Genomic DNA, 18,629 nt, shown 5'->3' with positions numbered 1-18,629 from the left:
TCCACAAGCACATGATCCACAATTATTAATGCACTTTTTATTATTTCACTAAACCCATACTTTGGGTTTTACTGTCACACCTAAATCCCTGTCCAAGCATGTAATTTGGTAAATAATGGCCAACTTTGGAACCCTGTTTTACGGCACATTACACTTGTTACGTTGATATAGCATTTTTTCACATCCTTTACTACCACCTGTGAATATTGGAATAATGAGGAGGTCAAGCCTGATAAAGGACAATATGCAAATTGACCAGGATGGCAGGGTTACCCAATAGGACCCCCACATGCCAAACACCCTTCTTTTAGCAAAAATGCAGTATTCCCCAGGAGGTCTCCCATCCATGTACTGGTCAGTCTGAACCCTGCTTAGCTTCAATGGGTAACCAGGGGAGAGCAGCTGAGTGACAGCTTTATACATTTACATTTAATAAAATAATATACCGTAACTGAATGAAAACCACTCAGACTTCGGCATCGACTGACCTCATGAAGTGATTCACTGTATGACAGTGCGACCTCTTCTGGTAGTGCAAGAAACTACACAGGTAAGGCCAGAGATGCGTAAATAAAGCTGTTGAAACAATAGCGTCCCCTAACGTCCGTTATTTGAATAAATCCTATAATTTATATAAATTACCCCAAACAAAAGTGCACGTTGAAGACAGATACGGAATAAACATACTGCTTTAAGATTAAAATCTATACATTTTGTGCTTTGAGAGGCACATCACTTCATTAGATCAGATTTCTCACATTCTTGTCATTCTTTCCTTCAACAAATACATTCGTCTGCGTTGCCAATATTCAATTAAATGAGTGTATAGGTAGATATTTTGTGGCCTCGAGCTCCATCATTTACTGACAGCGAGGAGGAGCCCGGGCTGTTTATTCGTTCACGTCACTCTTTCTCTCATTCCCTTCTTCCTTCCTTCCTTCCTGCCGAACACAGAGAACCAGACCAGCAACAATTCAAACTAGAAAGCGACATTCAAATCTTCCAAAGTGTTTTCTACGTATACACCCGATTTTTGGAGCGTGGTAAGTTCGACAACGGTCCGTTCGTTATTGCCATAGAAACAGAAAACGAAACTGATCGCGTAGCCCCCGACAAATCCCGGCTGTCCCACTGTCTATCACAGCGAAACTCACCGATTTCTGCCTAACTGGCCTCAAAAATAATGTGCACTCTGAACTGGATGCTGATATTTACATTTCCGCTTTTCATCTGACATCTACATAACGATTTGCGCTCGTGTTTCCGAGAGAGCGATTCGGTATGTGGGTCATGTTAGAGCCAAAATGTCGCCTTTTCTTTTTACTTCCACATTCTCTCGTGGCACAAACAGATGGCGTCGGGAGGGGAATGGAGGGAGTGAAAAAGAGCCGCATAAACGAATAGAGCAGGCCACGCTCGCCGTCACTTAGCCTAGCTCACTGTATGACCGGAGCAAAACTTAAGACAGGCCCATCCTCATGCGGTCTGGATTCAAGTTCCCCCTCTCTTAAGTTTCTTTTTTCAACTCTTTACGTTTCGATGGAGCTGTTGATGCTGAAGAATGTGGCTAAGTTTTAAGCTGTAGCTAGCTGGCTAGTGAGTTGGGATTTGTTGTAGTGTAGGTTCAAGGGTATTCGTTGCCGTATTTAAGACGAAAGACCGAGAGTGAAAGAATACGGTCTCCGTTTTAATCACTGCGAATGTTTGTCAGGTGCATCACTGTCTGTCACATCCCTCCAGATCAGCTGTTCTGCGCGCTGAAAGAGCAGCAGCATCACAGTTTGAACTTTTACTATCTGGGTGACAGTTTATGCTTCAAGTGTTCATACTCAACTTTGCATGAAGCATGATGGTTAAATCTGACTTTTGAAGACGACGTCCAATCATTTTTTAATTTATATGATTATGAAGTGGATGTTTTAAGGCAGTGGTTCCCAATCCTGGTCCTGGAGAACCCCCAACACTGCACATTTTAGATGTCTCCCTATTCAAACACACCAGATTCAGCTCATTAGTGAAGACTCCAAGACCTCAAATGTGTGTGTCAGATAAGAGAGACACCAAAGACATGCATGTTAGAGAGTTGGACTCGTAATCCGAAGGTTGCAACTTTTTTAAGTGATGGTTTTGAAATGATAGACAAAGTCCATTAACTACACCTACCTAAGGCCCGCTCATACCAAGAATGGTAACTATAAAGAGATAACTATAACAGTAATTATATACCACACGCAGCATAACATGGTTTATTTTAAAGACAACTATTAGTTCAGTTACATCACCTACTGCTTTAAAGGTGCCAGCTCTTTAAAGTCCAGTGGATTCTGATTGGCTGTCAGTTTGTTGTGTTGTGTTTTTTTTATTCATCATATGGCAAAATCGTTCTTAAAGTGATTGCAAAACAGCTCTGTAGATTGATGGAAAAACACATTGTATGTAATGAAATTTGAGTAAATGTTATAAGAATATATGTTGATTTCGTTTCTGCTATTTGGTTTTCTCTCGTTTGTCACAATTTAAATGTTTAGTAATTGAGTAATATGTATATATCGGCCACTGGCTGGTCTGCTATTAGTAATATCGGTCATTGAAAAACCCACCACTAGTTGTGTTTTTTTTACATATGTGACCTTGGACCACAAAACCAGTCTTAAGTGTCAATTTTTTTTTCGAAATTAAGATTTATACATCATCTGAAAGCTGAACAAATAAGCTTTCCGTTGATGTATGTTTATTAGGATCGGACAATATTTTGCCGAGATACAACTATTTGAAAATCTGGAATCTGAGGGTGCAAAAAAAAAATCTAAATACTGAGAAAATCCAAAATTGTCCAAATGAATTCTTAACAATGCATATTACTAATCAAAAATTAAGTTTTTACATATTTACATTAGGAAATTTACAAAATATCTTCATGGAACATGATCTTTACTTAATATCCTAATGATTTTTGGCATAAAAGAAAAATCTGTAATTTTGACCCATACAATGTTTTTTTGTCTATTGCTAAAAATATACCCCAGCGACTTAAGACACATTTGTATATGACAATAAACAGGTTTGTCACATGGCATAACATGAAGGCCATCAGATGTCAGCTTGTATTAGGTGTGATTTGCTGATTTTAAATCTTAGTTCTTATAAAGACAAAGTTGACGAGAGGTGTGGGTTGTCCGTTATGCTCTAGGAAGCATTTACTATTCTTAATGCTATAAAATCAAGCAACACCTGTTTCCCTTTATCACACACTCCTTATTGGCATAAACAGTTTATTTCTGGTATCTGTAGATGTGAATGATATTGGCGGTCCTTATTACCATTTTAACCTTAACAAATCTAGCAGTCAGTCTTTATAAAAGTAGCTCTACTTGAGATGCATTGCCTGGGACAGATGGTCGTTAAATTCTTGTGTTTCTGCTTGCTTGATGTAATGCTCTATTATCATTGCTGTTGAGATTTTGACAATAACAATGCATGTTTATCTTATAACAATAATGGGCATGTAATATTACAGTACACAGTGAAGAGTCTTGAAAGATGTCTGTACTATATTTGTGAAAAGTATAGATGCAGTTTAGACTACGCTGTAATCACTGTGACTTTTTAAAGGCCTTACCATATGGAAGGACTTTAGTGATAGAATTTTCTTGCTTTGTTCTAATATAAACCTTATCATGTGATGTGTCTATAGCGCAGCATTAGGCTTGATTGACCCTAGATGTTATTGGAAACATAGTCCAGTGAATCATGCCACAACGTTCTTTATCTGGGTATTACTTCAGCTAGCTGCTGTACCTTTGCTGCTGTACTCTGAAAACTCTATAAATGCAGTGAGCATCTCTCTCTGTGTGGCATATCACAAACAGCTTCTGTTTGTGTGTGGCCAGCATCTATATTAGTTGTACATTTGAGCCAATGAAGATAACTGGAGAGTAAAAATAGCACATGATTGATTTTTAAAACTTTTGATTTGTGATACTGAAGTGTTGATACAAGGTTTTTGTGCAGGTGCTATGTAAATGTAGATAAAGAAGTGTTTAGTAGATAATGGAAAAGTTAATCTGTATGGTTGCTTGGTTTCACAATTGTACAGATTCTAAATTGTAACTTTATTTCCATTTTAGGCCACTAGTTTCCAATTGAAATCGAAAAAAAATGTTTTTTGTGAGTGTATCAGCCTTTACCTCTTTGTTGTTTAAAATTGTCATGTGATAAATGTCATGCAAGTAATGGAACCTTTTGAAATCATAATGAAGTGCTACTGTATGTTGCCCGGAAAGCCCTTATTAAATATCACAGACTAGTACTTGAAATATCATAGTGTGTGAGCTCTCTAGGATATACAAGTTCAGAACAACTATCTGTCATGTTTGGCTCAATTATAATCTAAGTGGAGTTTGAAAATATATAGTTTTGTCAGTTCCAGTGTTGCCATAGTTGCAGTTTTGACTTTGTAGGGTAGAAATGCAGCATCACATATGGGCTATACTGCCTCATTCACATTCATGGATGCTGTATACTAGTTCATTAATCAAAGCATTACCCATATCTGATATGCATCTTGTGATTGTCTTTGCTGAATTATTTTTTTTTTTTTTTGCATATTTCATAATATAATTATTAGTTTTTATTCATAGCTTTGCATCAAAGTTCCTGGTATTTTATTTTTGTATTACCAGAACATCTTACTGAGATGTGCAGATCTTTCTCAGTCTTTCTCTTTCTCCCATTTGCTCTTAGTTCCCTTCCCCCAATGGTTTGAATCCTCTTTTTCTTTTTCACTTCTTCCACTTCTTTTCTTTAATACCCTCACAACACACATTCAAACTGACTTAACTTTCCTTATTCTGTTTTCTGGTTTCTTTCCTGAGTTTTTTCCTCCATCCTTCCCTTCTACTGTAATTCTTTTTCTGTCCTTTCCCATTTCTCTCTTTCTGTATATTTCTCTCTTTCCTCCCTCCCCTCTCTCTCTCTCTTTCTCCTTCTCTCTCCCCTCCCTCTCCTGTTCTTTTTATCTCCTCCCCTCTCTCCCTCTATTGCTCTCTCACCATTTGCTCTCTCACGATACCTCCCTCCCTCTCTCCCTCTGTCCGTCCTCACTGGTAAAGGCTTCTCTTCTCCTCCCTCATCCCTCCATTTTCTCTTCTTTTACAATCCTTCTCTTTCTCAACCATTTTATATGGAGGTATATCTACTAATCTTAAATCCAAAATCAATACTTACTCAATTGCAAATTTATGTAATAAGGTGTAATTATATCCAACAGTTATAAATGTACTTTAATCACTTATCAACAATGGGACCCATTCATGAAACACAAGCAAAATTAATTTGTGTGTGCGTGAGTGGTTCATGAAATCATTCTTACATAAATTTTGACTTCATAAGAATGGTTTTACATACAGTTCACACAGATTTGTTCCTCTTGTTTCCATAAATGTGGATGCATATTCATTTTCATAATTATATATAAAGTTATTTAGCGTTATTTACAGTTAATCAAGCTAAATAATGCAAACTGATTAGCTGTGATTATATATAGCATAGCCTCTCATACCTTATTGCTTATTTGTTTAAATATACGTCTTGTAATTAGTGATTTTGTCCATACCAAGTTTGTAAAAGTTGCGACGTAATGAAAGTTGCAATCGATTTTTTCTTTTGTATTGTGATGCACATCCAAAGGAAATGAATTTCCATTTCATTACATGCGTTGTATATTTCATGGTTTTGTTTTTGTTTGTGTGTGTGCCTATCTGTATCTTTTGGATGTGTGTCAGAATCATGTGCCACACTTTCCATGTGAGTGTGCACAAATACAGTCTGTATTTGTGCACACTCACATGGAAAGTGTGGCATATGAATGTGAAGACTTTTGAAGAACAGCAAAGCTTAAATGCAACGTTTCCAGCTTGACACAGTTTGAATGGATACTCATAAGACCATAAATGCACATCACATAGAGTCTGCTGAGCATTACAACAGAGAAATGTGCTGAACGCCCATGTTTCTCAGCGCGCAGGCCAAAAGGTCCTCGTCTGGCACAGACTCTCTCAGATGCATGTATGCTCACTCATCCTCTGTTCTGCCTTGAGTATGGTGGTGAAGCGTTGTTTTTACATATCGAACCTGTCACTTCCTTTTTTTTTCATCTACTTATGCATTTCCTTTATATACTCCTTTTAATTTGATCTCAAATCAGTATTGTTTTATAGAATACATCTTGTGTATTCCTTTTATTTTCTTTGTTGCAGCTTCTTTCTGTTTTTACATTCTGTCAAGTACATCTTCTCTTTGTGTGCTTGCTGTGATGTACATGTATCCATATATGTTTATGGCTGAGCTCATAATCTTCTCACATCATGAATGTTTGTGTTTTCATGTTTCACAAGTGTATGCATGAGAGAATGTCTGAGTGAGACAGTTGGAGAGAGTATCAGGAAGGAACAGAGAGAAAGAACGAATGAAAGAAAGAAAGAAAGAAAGAATGAAAAAGAGGGGGAGGGAGTGAGGGAAAAGAGCACTGGGTATGTGTGTATTCTTGCTTGCGCCAGAGAGAGAGAGACAGACAGAAAGAGAGAGAGGGGAGTGGGGGAGGGGAAATCAGAGAGAGAAAAAGAGTGAGAGAGGAAAAAGAGAGCACACATACACCGAGAACAGAGAGAGAGTGCAAGAAACACAGAGGAGAGTGTGTCTGTTGTGGTACAGACAACATATAATGTATGAAGGGGAGGGCAGCGGGTGAATTCGAACCTGTGACTCTGCGTCAGAATGAGATCTCTCAAACACCTGAAGCCACAGACCAAGAAAAATGTGGTGAGTTCCCCTTGCAACTGCTCCAGTGCCCTCTGAGGGCTCAGTTTAGCAGATTGTTTGTTTATGTGTGTGTGTTCACTAAACTGGATGGCCCAATTGAATGGCCTGATCAAATGGCTTGGAATATTTTTATGTATTTGACTGCTTATTTTTATTATTATTTGCAGTGATTATTTTATTATTTGCTCAGTTTCAAAATTCATCAGCTGCTTTCAGTCTTTTTTGTCTCTCTTACACACCAATTCTACATTTTCCCTTTAATTTTTTCAGTCTGTTTCTTTCTCATTCTCTCTCTTTCTTGCTTTCACTCACTCACTCACTCATCCAGCCACTCTCTGCCCCTCCCTCGCTCTTTCTTCTTCTCTTTCTGTTAACTCACTCATTCTCCCTTCTGTCTGTCTCTCTTCCTTTTCTTTTCCTCAGTCTGTATCTCCCTGTCTTTTTAAAGATCATAGAAAACAGTTGTTCTTGAAAATGCCTACTAGCAGCACAATTATCATTACATAATTATTATTGTTACATTATTTGCATGATGCTTAAGCAGAGTTGAATTTTTTTAAGGTGTGGAATCCTCCATACAGAGGGTCACCTGTCTGAGGGAATGTGGTTTTGTGTTGAGTGAGTGAGATGATAGGTACTAAGTAAAAAAAAATTGGACAGCGCTGACTGGGTTACCTTGTCTTAAATTGATAGTTCACCCAAAAATGAAAATTCTGTCATCATTTATCATTGACCCTCATTTCATTTTAGACCTGACTTACTTTCTTGTGTGGAAAACGAGGATTTTTTTTTTTTTGGTCCATACATTGGAGGTCAGTGGCATCCACAGCTGTTGGGTTACCAACATTCTTCAAAGTAGTACAGGTTTGGAATGACATGCTTAAATTAAATAAAAACAATTATTTCAGTTGTGAGTGAACTATTCCTTTAAGCCCTTGGAAGTGTATTTTTTGAACCACTAGTGGCACCAAAAAGTACTGCAGTCATTTGTTTGCACAGGCGGATATCGGTTTAGCCAGACATGGGAGACTGGGACGGGGTTACCTTTATAAACTAAGCCAGATGAGGGGAGTGTTTGAAACTTGTTTGAAAACAGTCAGTTTGGTTTGGTGCCACTAATGCAGTTTGGTTCAGTGTTGCTTAAATATTCACAATATCTTTACTTTTTTAGGTTACTGACAATCAGATAATCACAAAAGTACTAATATAGAAGTTTAAAGTTTGTATCTACATGCCGATGTTTATGATAGCAGCCGAAGATAAGTAGATCACCTATTGAAAGCAGATATTTAGTTTGTTTGTTTTTGATTCCACTGTTGTATTAGTCAACGTTTGCCTCATTTACAGAAGTTGGTCTGACAGGCTCTAACTTTCACATTGTATTGCAATGTAAACAAATATAGCTGCACACCTAGCTGAAGTCATTATTATATAGGTGCCAATATGAGCATTACAAAAAATAGAAAAAAGGTTTTAATGTTTATTAAAACATGTTTAACAATCAAAACATCAAATTCAATAAAAAAAAAATAATAATACAGATTTACCACATCAGTTAATGTTTCCATAGTGTTTCCCCATTGACATCTAGTCCATGCTATGTGTTTGCAAATTATCTTGGGTAGTTTCGAACAAATAGACAAACTGATCATGTAGGCCTACTAATGTAATCTGCATGTGTTTGTATGTGTGCTTTACAGGAGGAGAAGACACAGCGGCTGGTCAGATGTTACTCTGAGGCCATGCACCAGCAGATGGACGTAGGGACACAGACAGACCCTGTGGTGGTCCTGTCACTGGCCCAAGCTGCTGTGTTGGGACTCATCTCCCAGAACGAGGTCTTTGGTGCCACCATCGCCCCCAACGGCTTTTACACCGGAGACCCCAAAGAGTCCCCCGCTCCGCCAGGTGAGAGAATGGACTACGAGTACGCCGACCAGCTTATAGGCGCCAACGGTGACTATCTTGGGGAGAATTTGGGCGAGGATGGGCACATGCACTCCAGCTGTGCTGAAAGAAGGTGGCAGGGTCAACCCGAGAACAGCAAACCCCCTGTAGGGCACCAAGACATGGCATCGCACGTTAAAGGAGAAGCCGTTACCCCAGGTTTGCCCTCCTGCACTCACATGATGAACAACATGGTGCCCAGAGAAGGCATGCAAATGGTCGACCCCTCCAGCTACAGGGTCCTGCCCAAAGCCCTACCCAACAACTGCTGCTCCACATGTGTCCGAGACCCCAAGAGTACGCATCCTCCACCCGATCCACATTTACACCCTCATTCCCATGGCCACGCACCTCATGAGGTACCTTCACGCAACAGGGGCCAAACACATGAAAAAGGAGTAGATGAGGTAACTGAGGACAGGGAAAATGGAAGAAATGGCATGGGGAAAGCAGGAACTGGAGGCGAGGAAATTAGCAGTTATTTTCAGCCGAGCGAGGTCGGCTATGAAGGTGGCGAGATGGAAGGGGTTGGAGACTTCGATGAGAACAGCGAGGGGATGTTCTGGACAGAGCCAGTGGAAGGAGAGGCACCCCGTGGGCGCCGTATCGACCGACTGGACATCAACATCCAGATCAATGAGTCATACTGCGTGGACGTTGGCGAGGGCCTCAAGCGCTGGAAGTGCCGCATGTGCGAGAAGTCGTACACCTCCAAATACAATCTGGTCACACACATTTTGGGCCACAATGGCATCAAGCCACATGCGTGTCCACACTGCGGAAAACTCTTCAAGCAGCCCAGCCACCTACAGACGCACCTGTTGACGCACCAGGGCACGCGGCCACACAAGTGCACCGTGTGCAAGAAGGGCTTCACCCAGACCAGCCACCTGAAACGGCACATGTTGCAGCACACTGATGTTAAGCCCTACAGTTGCCGTTTTTGTCGCCGTGGTTTCGCATACCCTAGTGAACTCCGTGCTCATGAAGTAAAGCACGAACGAGGTCGGTGCCATGTTTGCTCACAGTGCGGCATGGAGTTTCCCACCTACGCCCACCTGAAGCGTCATCAGGTGAGCCACCAAGGACCTTCCACCTTCCAGTGTAGCCAATGCAACAAGTCTTTCGCCTACCGCAGCCAGCTGCAGAATCACCTGCTGAAGCACCAAACGCAGCGCTCCTTCTGCTGCAGTCAGTGTGGCTTGCAGTTTCTTCAGCTGCATCAGCTACGCCAACACTCCCTCACACACAAGACAAACAAGCCTCAGGCCCGTGCTACTAAGGTACTGAAAGCAATAGTGTGCTTTTGGACAACTATATATGTTTGTTGTTGTTTGCTACATGAATAATGAGTCTTAGCTAAATTCATGTTTTATTTCAGTACATTATCAGCCAATGCTACATAATTCTGTCTTGTTTAGTGTACATTGTCATCTAGCAGTAACGTAAAACAGTGTTTTTGCTATTTTTTGGGGGGCCCCTATACAGTTTATTGCATTGGGTTTGAGTTTACTTAATTTCAAACTCAACCAATGATTCTAATTAATTGGTTTTAACACTTTGAACTCTGTTGTCTAACATTTTTCATCTAACCTGCAGATTCCAAAGGAAAGGCCTCTTCCTTCATTCTCATCCCTCCATTTTCTTTCTTCTCAATTTCACTCAAAGCCATTTTCCTGTGAACAATGTCCATTGTAGCAGAAGATCTATGTAGCCTGCATTAGTACCTTAAAATACAATGCAGTATAGTATTTCAGCCACGAACATAATGTTTCATAGACATGCTAATTGTTCAGACTAATTATCTACTGCTGGCATAAAATTCTAAATTATTTGTACAGTTGTACAGTTTATTCACTTGTTGTTGCTTGTTTTTAACAGGGAATAAAGGGGTTTAAGTGTGACGTATGTTCTAGAGAGTTTACATTGTCTGCAAACCTGAAGAGACACATGTTAATCCACGCCAGTGTCCGGCCATTCCAGTGTCATGTGTGCTTCAAATCTTTTGTCCAGAAACAGACCCTCAAAACTCACATGATCGTACACCTGCCTGTGAAACCCTTCAAGTGCAAGGTAAAACATCAAACACTTATCACACATTTCCATGTGACACTTTCTCCATCTGGTTTGTAAAGCTCTTTTGATTTTTGCATTTGACAGGTGTGTGGAAAATCATTTAACCGAATGTACAACCTCCTGGGCCACATGCACCTCCATGCAGGCAGTAAACCCTTCAAATGTGCATACTGCTCAAGTAAATTTAACCTGAAGGGAAATCTTAGCAGACACATGAAGGTCAAACATGGAATGGACGTCTCTCCAGATGGACAAGGTGAGAAGAACCCAACAGTATCTGATTAACATCCTCTGGCATGGCAGTAAAACCTTATAATCGTATGCCCTTTATATTTTATTTTGATCTTTAATATAGAGGCCCCTCCAGACATGGAGCCCCATGAGGACTATGAGGATGAGAACTTCAGTTTTACAACACCAGAGAATATGGAAAATAATGATGCGCCAAACCTAACTAAGCTCTCTGAGGTGGCCATCCAGGAACTTGACTATTATAACTTTGGGAAGGATATGGGAAACTACAGTACAGCATAGAGACGGTCTGAATTACAAGTAACAAATGGCCTGTGCTGGCACTTATCAACCATGAGTTGATTGAGATGTTCCTCCTTGAGAACCACTGCTACCCTTTTTGAAGTTGTTAATGAGCAGGTAGTTGGAGGCCATCTTGACCTCCTGGGGTTGATTTAATGAGGTAGCCACTCCGGTTCTATCTCTAAAAAAAGGGACTGGTAGTTTTGCGAAGAGTCCTTTGACTCCATCCAGTTCGAACAAACATCAACACTGTATTTTTAGTATGTTGTGGATCACATGGTTACATTAATACCCAAAACATTAGCATCATAAAATGCTGGTGCAGACACATACAGTCTTGTGTAACGTAATACACACTGTCCTCCAAATATAACTTTGTTTGGGAATATGGGAATAGCAGGTGCATGCAGCCTTGTGGCCTTCATCTGTGTGGTACCTCAGAGCAGTCTATTTACTTATTTTCATTTACATTGCCTTTACTTTCAGTAACTCATAGAAACTCCACGCGTAAAACAAAAAAAACATGTAAGGCCCATGTAAATGGTTGGATATCTGCATGAGTAGATAGGCTTGTGTGGGTAAAACAAGGAATAAAGAGTGAGCGTGTGCCTGGGCTGTGTACCAAAGCTACTGGTACAGGACCATATGCTGCCCATTCCTGAACACCACTACTGTTATCAGAACTAAACTTCATCTACAGTTTGGTTTAACAACCTCTGAGTGGAGAATTACGGTTCCGTTATATTGATTTGCCATTTATTATGCACTTTGAAAAAGCCAATTTCTTACTTCTGATGAGCCTCTTTCATCACTGACTGTTTGAGTTCTGGTTTAACTAAAAGAGATAAAGCCTGTGTCCCATTCGTAGTAAGCTGTTTCTCAAGGCAACTCTGTAGATTCTTAAATAAACTTGTTTTTTGAAGTTGTTTTTGTAAATATATGTATTGACATGAATGACAGTGTGCTCAACTGACTTAGATTGGACTACAGTATAAACTTGGTTTGTGAGTGTATTCAGGATGAGCATGTGTTATAAAAAACAAAATACAGGAACAAATCACAATCTAGGATCAAGTGGCATTATTTGAAAAAAAAAAAAATAATAATTTTGACCAAGATAAGATTATTCAAGAGTTTATATCATCTTTATTATTACATGTTACTGGAACAAAAACAAACACAAACAGCATATATAACACAACAGCATTTATATAAAACAACAGTACAAGCAAATGTTGTTTGGTGTACAGAAAAGGCAAAAGAGGGAATCGAATCAACAAACGGGTAAAGAAATGGATATTTTCTGGTTGATGAAAGAGTCAGTAAATATGTGCAGCCTCCCACTTGAATTGCCTCCAAGCAGAATGTTCCTGTTTGGGTGGAATGCTGTGATGGAGCACACCGTGGTCAGGTGGTCCATGTTTCGAAAAGTGTGAAGAAGGCGGCCGCTCTCGTGATATACCTGAATTTGGCGAGGCCTGTCCACACTGCCAGTCACAAAACATTCTTGCTGCTTTGGATCCCACACTGCACTTAGCTTGGACAGCCACCGACCTGTCTGCATGTTGTGCCTGCATAAAAGTAATTTAGCAGGCTGTTACAATGGGTACCTCTAATAAAGTTACTGGAAAAATGAAAAAAAAAAAAAAAATAAATGGTTCAACAAAAACTTTTGGAAAGGGCAAGATGTGCATAAATTCAACAATACAAATTGAATTTTGCAGAATGATCTAGAAATCCGGTCGGAATAAAATTAATTAATTATACATGCATTTATTACCAGTAGTAACAAAACAATATCTTGTGTTCATTTAGTTAGTACATGTTTTCATGTACCCAATGTTTTCATGTTCCCAACAAGATCTCTTCTCTTATGCTCACCAAGTCAAAAATAGTAAAACAGTATCATTGTGAAATTATAACATTTAACATATTATAATGTAATATTACGTATAACGTAATTTATTCTTATGAGGGCAAAGCTGAAATTTCAGCAGCCATTACTTCAGTCTTCAGTGTCCTATGATCGTTCTAATCAAAATCATTCAAATAAGCTGTTTTGCTGCTCAAGAGACCTTTTTTATTTATCAATGCTGAAAACAGTTGTGCTGTGTAATATTTTTGTGGAAAGGGATACTTTTTTTTCATTATTCTTTGATCAATACGAACTTCAAAAGAACTGATGATGTCATGATAGAGATGATTTTTACACATAAAATAACACCCAAACTTACGTAATTGATTTTAGTACAGGAGTCCTGCCATTCATTTGGGAAGTGTCGAATACCCTGAAATAAAAATCACAAAAAGGCTAATAAAAACATTTGTAATACAAATTGTAATGCATTTCCAAATCTTCAGGCTCCAGTATCCCCATGACCTTACAGAGGACCTTAGCAGTTTGGACAGCGGATGGCATTTCCAATTCTAGTAAGACAAATTTATAACTTTTTAGTAGCTAATAAGAAAAAATAAAAGCCAACACAACCTATTTTTGGCTTAAATTATGGTCGCTGCCATAATGCTCTGACACCCTCTACTGGTACATTTTAAAAAGAGAATGGAGCAATATCCAAGATTTAATATAAGCACTTCTAGCAGTGACACTTGCGATCTCTGAGCACCTGATCTTGTTGTCCATACAAGTGGTCAGAACTCTGCTGCCTGTGAGTGGGGAGAAAAAGGCACTGGATACGCTGTGGCTGTGACCCTTGAGTTCACCAACTGCTTGATTGTTTCTTCTTTTCAGATGGCGCAAGTCATATACGTTCACAAAACTAAAAGAATAATAATAATAAAAAAAAAAACACAATATCCATCAGTCTGCAGGATATGTAGTCATTTACTTGGCAACTTGGAAATTCTCTCATGAAAATTAACTTTTTTCCCAGGCATTATTCTAGTTAAGAAGTATAATGAAATACCTGCTCTCTGCCACTACAAAGTAATGTTGTTGCACAGGGTGGACATGAACACAGCGCAGTGGATTTGCAGCCATGGTATACAGAGATTCATGTAACTTCCTGCAATCACATGTTTTCTTTATTGATTATGATGCAAGTAAATATATTTCTGTGGTTTATTTAGCTTCAGCATTTATGTTGACATTTTGGTCTTACTCAGGAGTTCGACGATCAACGACGGCAACATCCCCATTCCATACACCGAGTAGTAAAGTAGAGCAGTTGGTTGACAGAAAGTCAAAACTTTTCAGGCCAGAGGGTGAGCGGTACATCTTCGTCATGTATATGTGGATAAAGACAGTAGCTTCGCAATGTAAAATGCTGCTCATTCTTGATTATGACATTAGGAAATTGTCTTTTTATAACACAAACATGCATGACCAATGTTTCACCTCACCAAACACTGCTTTCTCCAGGTCCATGCTGCGTGCAGAGCCATCAAAGCTTACTGTGATAAGATTGCAAGGGTGAGATGAGAAGGCCATGCTGGTAACTGCACGAGAGTGGGGCTCAAAGTAGATTACACCATCATCGCCCCATTCAGCATCCTGAGGGAAACAGTTAGTATTCTACATTATTACAAGCAAAGCAGAAAAAATCTGGAATAGCCATTAGTCACTTTATCACTTTGCCACTTTACAACTTTCATAAACATCTCTCCTTTTTATCACAACAGTCCACTGTTATCTCACCGGCTTCCAGAGTCCCACATGGCCTGACTTGTCTCCTGCTGCCATGAGCAAGTTGGAAGAAGAGGGGTGAAAAGCTGCAGAACAGATCCGATCTTTCACAACTTTCACCACAAAATCGTCATTGATAGATAATTTCTGCAACATTTGTTGGTACCTGAAAACAAATTTGTTGCCACATTACATGCAATATATGACACAGTCTCATCACACAAGTGAGGAAAATTACTACCTTACTAATTAGTACAAGATGAAACCTTATCTGAAACTGATAAAAGAGACACCAAAATGACATGTATAGGTAAACTCTCTTTATGACATGTTACTCACGATTTCAAATCTGACATTCCTGTTTCTTGTTCTAATGGGACCTATAGAAGACATCAAACAGTTTCGGGTGATGCACAAGTTTTTTGGAATATGACCAATTCCTGATAAAACAAGGTAGGGGTGGGCGATCTGTCGATTTTATATCGTGATCGATCTCGAAGACATCTACGATCTACTTTTCAAGCGAACACGAACCATAGAGATTTTTTATGTCCTCATAATAAGGTTAAAACTACAGCAATGACTGCCTATTAGATGACTGTGGCTGGTCAAATTATGTGTCTTTCATGTGTGGTGACATACTTAAAAACAAACAATTCAAAGTGAGCTTGCAGTAGTTCTGCGATGAAGCAAATTTTAGTTTTAGTTTCAACCCTAACTCTAAGCTGGTCCAATCATTTCAAGCGGTAAGCTTTCGCTTCTTCTAAACTTAACGTCCAAATCAGTCCAATCATGCAATGTGACTGTCGTTGAATGCAGTCTACTGTGGGACATGCTTTACTTTAAAAAAAGTTATTAAAAGTGCATTAACTGCGAAAGAGACGGTTCCCCAGTTGCGTTCTGAGCACGCGCTCCCAGGTGGCGCTAACACAAACAAGCAAAGTATATGTAGAGTTTCAAGCATGCGCATAAATGTTCAAATATACACAATAATATGTCAAAATGTCTGTCTTGGTGAGTATTTACATAAAGACAGTCAGTTATGTCTTAAGTGAACATGAACAACTGGGAAAGAAATCGGATGCATGTCAGTATATTAGATTCATGTGTTCGGTCTTAAATAGACAGCAGCCTAATTAACCTACTGCTGTCTGTATCATTAATGTTAATCAAACAACAAAAGACAGAGAAAATCACTTACTGCTCTTGAATGAATCACTTTCTAACTTTAATAAGAAGCAGCGTATATTTGATTCATACATTGATGCAGTGTTTTAAAGTTTAACTCAGGCTTTAATGTCCATTTTGGTTGTTTAATGCAATACTTTGATTTAAATTGTTCAAATAGTTAAGTCATAGGCTTGTTCCACTCTGGATATTCTCAATAGTACATCTCAAAATTGGGAAGATCTTGATTCAGGTCGTGGATCGGGATTTTGTGTGACAAGATCATGATATGATATTTTGGGAAGATCGCCCACCCCTAAATACAGGAATGTTTTTGTGCATGTAGACACCAACCTCATTCCAGAGATTTATCAAATCTTCAGGCAGCCTGACATGTTCATCCAGGTTAATTGGATCAAGTGGTATTGGTCCTTGGGCTTTTTTTGCTTTTTCTTCCTGAAATAAGACATATTCATTTAATATCAGATTAAATAAATTCAAAGTGTTGTGTCAAAATTGTGTTTAAGTTCAACATTAACACTTTAGATTCATATCAGTGACTTACCGGCTCTCTGGCTGCAGAAGAAGTCATTTCTAGAGTAATGGCTGTCTGAGGACCCTTATTCTGTATCCGCAGTGACTTCCGAACAGGGAGCATCTCTGTTTCTGTCTTTTCCCTAAAATAATTGACTTTCTTTAGTTAGTGAGACGGAGGAGTGTTAAACCTTTGACCATTAAGAGCACTTAAAAATAATATCATTAAATTTATGCTATTATATTTAAATACATACAATTTCTTATATTATTTATTTATTGTATACATTTTTTCTGAATAGTTTCTATTTAAAGTTACCTTTTCAGGCCTTTCTGAGTAGGTTTTGGCTTGGGTCTCAGATGTTCAGAAATCTGCAGTACCAATGTACAAATCAATTATGTCATGTCATGAATTCAAGCAAGTTTCATGTGGAAAAACAGCTAAAAGACAAAAAAAAAAAAGAGTAAATAACAAAGATTACTCTCCTGCCTCACTGGAAAGTTTTACCTGAGGTAACTTAAGGGAACTGAGGAAGGCCTGGTTCTGTCTGATATTCTCCAGCCGCTCCAGCTCATATTCAGACAAACCCTCACGGTGAGCCTGTTTGAGATGACAAAGAAAAGGTGGATTCTGCCGTTCAGGTGGACACTCAGCATTTGATGCAGTGTTTGTACTTACTGGAAGAGATTGCATATCATGCTTTATTCGTGTCTCTTGAATAGTTTCTTCTTCCTCTCTGTCATTTTTCTAAAGAAAACATGTAATAGTCAATACACACGTTCATGAATACAGTTAGAACGAGAACGTTCCATAAGGGATGTCGTTTCACCTCAGGCCTACAAATGTCAGACAGTTTGGGGGCAAATTTTGTTTATTTTCTTGGTTTTGTTTCTCTCTGATCCGCCGGGACGTCCGACGCACGGGTCCATCCATCCCAGGCTCCTGAGGTGGTGTCCTTTCCTAATAATGACAAGTTATGGATTCAAAAAATTATTTCTGAGCGCTGTGTCCGACAGGGTGCGCTATAATCACTGCTTTGAACGGCAAGGAGTTTCTTTGAAAATTTAATAAACTTTCTTTGCGTTTTGTTTACGTTACGTATTTTAACGAGAAAACATAGAAACACTACAATGCTGACCGAATCGTTTTTTATTCGAGGGTTAACGTACAGCAATTACTTCAAAAAATAAAGTTCTTCGCTGTCGTTCTGTGACCCGATCTTAAATCAAAATAGCAGTTCTCATCTCGTCTTCAGGAAAGACAACATGCAGCTGAATCTGGCGATAATAGCGGACCTAACCAAGTTAAACAAGCGTGTGAATCATTAGTTACATCAAACGCATGCGAGCTACAATGCAATAGATAAACTTTCTATAGATTTATGCTTGTGCAGATAGTGTCAAGATACTTATGACATACTGACTAGTTATGTTTTATTTCTATAAAGTGTGCAAGTGAGAAACATTCAGTAAGGGAGCGAACGTCATGCTCACCTGTAAAAGTTGCATCGTCTTTAAACATGTGTCACTTTTATCGGCATCCATGTCTATGCAGGTCAAGTTATTCAACACACTTCCTCTGAAAACATGCTGTTATGAAAAACTCCCGCGCTGCTGATCCGTTCAGTCCCCGCCCCCTTTTGTTATGACACTAAAAGAGTGAACGTTGATTCGCTAATCTCTGGAGACCTTCTTTAATATTCATCGGTTTATTTTTAGATGTCTTTTAAGGTGCACTCATGACGTTTCATGTTTGGGGCGGGGTAATAATGTAACCCTATCTTAAAATATCTTAACCAGTGCACGTGACGTACAGTAAACGAACACGGGGTTGATTTAATTTAATTGATTTGCAAGATGAGCCATTTGTTTTATCAATTACGATCTATATATTATTTTAATCTCTGAA

General features: G+C 39.0%; 2 protein-coding genes across 4 annotated transcripts; one reads left to right on the top strand and one right to left on the bottom strand.

The window, feature by feature from the left end:
• The first annotated feature begins 864 nt into the window (after positions 1-864).
• Positions 865-12,298, top strand: LOC109086913 (zinc finger protein 710-like). Of its 2 annotated transcripts, none has more exons than XM_042760037.1 (5): positions 865-1,043; positions 8,520-10,049; positions 10,648-10,839; positions 10,927-11,098; positions 11,198-12,298. In XM_042760037.1, the coding sequence occupies exons 2-5, from the start codon at positions 8,562-8,564 to the stop codon at positions 11,374-11,376; spliced, it is 2,031 nt and encodes a 676-aa protein (XP_042615971.1). In that variant the 5' UTR covers positions 865-1,043; positions 8,520-8,561; the 3' UTR covers positions 11,377-12,298. The 2 variants fall into 2 exon arrangements, with proteins under 2 accessions (XP_042615971.1, XP_042615970.1); XM_042760036.1 differs by lacking the exon at positions 865-1,043 and adding an exon at positions 5,841-6,819.
• Positions 12,299-12,568: 270 nt separating this feature from the next.
• On the bottom strand, positions 12,569-18,371 carry LOC109103747 (WD repeat-containing protein 76-like). 2 transcript variants are annotated; one of them, XM_019117088.2, is made up of 15 exons: positions 18,215-18,371; positions 17,551-17,681; positions 17,400-17,468; positions 17,229-17,321; positions 17,040-17,092; positions 16,752-16,863; positions 16,541-16,642; positions 15,359-15,399; positions 15,032-15,185; positions 14,732-14,887; positions 14,496-14,611; positions 14,301-14,399; positions 14,001-14,153; positions 13,611-13,664; positions 12,575-12,947 (listed from the first exon to the last, which is right to left on the bottom strand). In XM_019117088.2, exons 3-15 carry the CDS (start codon positions 17,412-17,414, stop codon positions 12,650-12,652), a joined length of 1,446 nt encoding a protein of 481 aa, XP_018972633.1. In that variant the 5' UTR covers positions 17,415-17,468; positions 17,551-17,681; positions 18,215-18,371; the 3' UTR covers positions 12,575-12,649. The 2 variants fall into 2 exon arrangements, with proteins under 2 accessions (XP_042615972.1, XP_018972633.1); XM_042760038.1 differs by having other exon boundaries at positions 12,569-12,947; positions 17,229-17,468; positions 17,562-17,681; positions 18,215-18,348.
• Positions 18,372-18,629: the final 258 nt, after the last annotated feature.

This window comes from Cyprinus carpio, chromosome A7 (genome assembly GCF_018340385.1).
Source record: "Cyprinus carpio isolate SPL01 chromosome A7, ASM1834038v1, whole genome shotgun sequence".
NCBI classification, from domain to species: domain Eukaryota; kingdom Metazoa; phylum Chordata; class Actinopteri; order Cypriniformes; family Cyprinidae; genus Cyprinus; species Cyprinus carpio.
This window is presented reverse-complemented; position numbering and strand designations above follow the sequence as displayed.